Here is a 2,247-nt window from a genome sequence, read left to right as displayed (position 1 = left end):
CATGTAAATTCTTTCATTTCAAAAAATGAAGGTTTCACTTTGCCTTTCCCTTCGGTGCTGTAAAGTTTAGTTAAGTGGCATTGCACACCAAAAAACGAGGATAAATAAATAATAAAATAGGTAAGGGTGGGCGGTTCAATGAATGTGGCCGTTTGTTGGGTAGGCAGCAACAGGGTCCGAAGGTCACAAGAAGGGAAAGACAACCAATCAAAGGACGGCACATGTCCTACAGGAGGGCACGTGCAGGGTGGCGAAGGAATATAGGAGCGAACATTTTTCAACCGAATTTAGATTTAGAGAGAGGACTTTGCCTAGGCTTGATGAGCGCCCGAGAGAGGTTCATTTAGCGCAGGAAGAGGACGAGGTGCAAGAGACCCCATGGCCACCACCAAGGATGAGAACACCCCGTTGCTGTTGGGCCACTCCAAGCTTGGCAAAGCCTCTGCTAAAAAGACCTTTGGCAACATCATCGTCTCCATCGTCGGCACTGGCGTTCTGAGCTTGCCCTACACTTTCCGTGTCAGTGGTTGGGCTGCAGGTTGCCTTGCGGTTGCTCTCTCTGCAACCTTGACCTACTACTGCATGCTACTCTTGGTAACTCTGCGGTTCTTGTCTTTTCATGGGTTTTTGCAACCCTTAACCCCTCCACCGGTGGTCTTATGTGTATCCTCATGATGTTACTCTGTAGGTGAACTGTAGGAACAAGCTAGATGAAAGAGGCCACGACGGCATCTTGACCTATGGAGACTTGGGAAACCATGCCTATGGAACCTTAGGGCAAAGTTTGGTGGATTTGATGGTTTTGGTATCTCAGTGTGGTTGCTGTGTAGCCTATCTCATCTTCATAGGCCAGAACTTGTCTTCCATCTTCACTGGCGGCACAGACAGGCAGACCCTCTTCATAGCTATCCTACTTCCCCTGGAGATCATATTGGCATGGGTGCGCTCCCTGTCAGGGCTCGCGCCCTCCAGCATTCTGGCAGATGTCTGCAATGTATTGGCTATGGCAGTAGTCATCAAAGAAGACATTGGGAGCTTCCGAGGGTTTGATGGAACGATGGCTTTCCGGCAGTGGTCGGGGTTGCCGTTTGCCTTCGGCATCGCTGTGTACTGTTATGAGGGTTTCGGCATGACACTCACTCTGGAGGCATCCATGAAAAAGCCTCACCTCTTCCCAAGGGTGCTAGCACAAGCTTTCCTTCCCATCACCATCCTCTACATAGCATTCGGCCTCATCGGCTACTTTGCCTTCTGTGACGACACCAAGGATATAATTACTCTCAACCTGCCCAGTGGCTGGTCCACCATGGCAGTGAAGGTGGGTCTCTGCATTGCCCTCTTGTTCACTTTTCCTGTGATGATGTATCCTGTGCATGAGCTGGTGGAGAGCAAGCTGATGGAATGTGGGTACTTCCAAAGAAAGCTGGCGCCTCACCCGAGGCTGTGCAAGATGGTGCTGGATGGCATGCGGGGCGTCATTGTACTGATAATTGCTGTGATTGCAGTCTCGGTGCCTGCATTTGGAGTGTTCATTTCTCTTGTCGGCAGCACAGTATGTGCCATGCTGGCCTTTGTTTTCCCCGCTTTTTTCCACTTGCATGTGTACAAGGATTGCATTTCCGTTTGGCAATGGGGGATAGACTTGTTTCTTATTGTGGCTGGCATTGCTTTTGCTGTCTATGGTACCTACACCACTTGTGTGGATGCTTTTGGCTAGCTTCACTTAGTAAAAAATGAGTTTGGTTGTTTTTCTCCCCTCCTTTCATGAGCTAAGATGAAAAGGAAAAATGTGATAAGTCTCTTTGCAGGAAAGGGCAAAGATGTGATAGTTTTGAACAGTGGAGAGGTAAGAGGGCAGTTGCAATATGTGAAATATAGGCCTTACAGTGCTTACACCAAACAACAATGGGTTTCTTACAGTGCTTACACCAAACAACAATGGGTTTTTACAGTTGTACTCCTAGATGGACCATGTGCCAATGCGCCTCTTTGTGTTGTACTGACCAGCTCATGCCATTGCCGTGTATGGAGATGCTTTGCTTTTCATGTTTTAATAGGAAATTAAGGAGCCAATCAGCAAAGAGGTGTTCAACATTTCGATATGCAGACCTTGGGATGGTGATTCTATGCTTAGCCAATGGGTTGTGATTGGCAAATTGAATGTCTTTTACCATTCTCATCTATTAATGGTGTCTTAAAAACTAAATTGATGACACACCATGATTTATACTTTAGATGAGCTTTTTT

The 2,247-nt window shown here is 47.2% G+C and overlaps 1 protein-coding gene across 1 annotated transcript; it reads left to right on the top strand.

Moving 5' to 3' along the window:
* Positions 1-275: 275 nt before the first annotated feature.
* Positions 276-1,753, top strand: ANT1 (aromatic and neutral transporter 1). The gene is made up of 2 exons (XM_086798911.1): positions 276-594; positions 689-1,753. The coding sequence occupies exons 1-2, from the start codon at positions 379-381 to the stop codon at positions 1,715-1,717; spliced, it is 1,245 nt and encodes a 414-aa protein (XP_086655037.1). The 5' UTR covers positions 276-378; the 3' UTR covers positions 1,718-1,753.
* The last annotated feature ends 494 nt before the right edge of the window (positions 1,754-2,247 follow it).

The sequence above is a fragment of the Cibotium barometz genome, chromosome 1 (assembly GCF_041138505.1).
Source record: "Cibotium barometz isolate CiBa-2024 chromosome 1, ASM4113850v1, whole genome shotgun sequence".
NCBI classification, from domain to species: Eukaryota; Viridiplantae; Streptophyta; class Polypodiopsida; order Cyatheales; family Cibotiaceae; genus Cibotium; species Cibotium barometz.
This window is presented reverse-complemented; position numbering and strand designations above follow the sequence as displayed.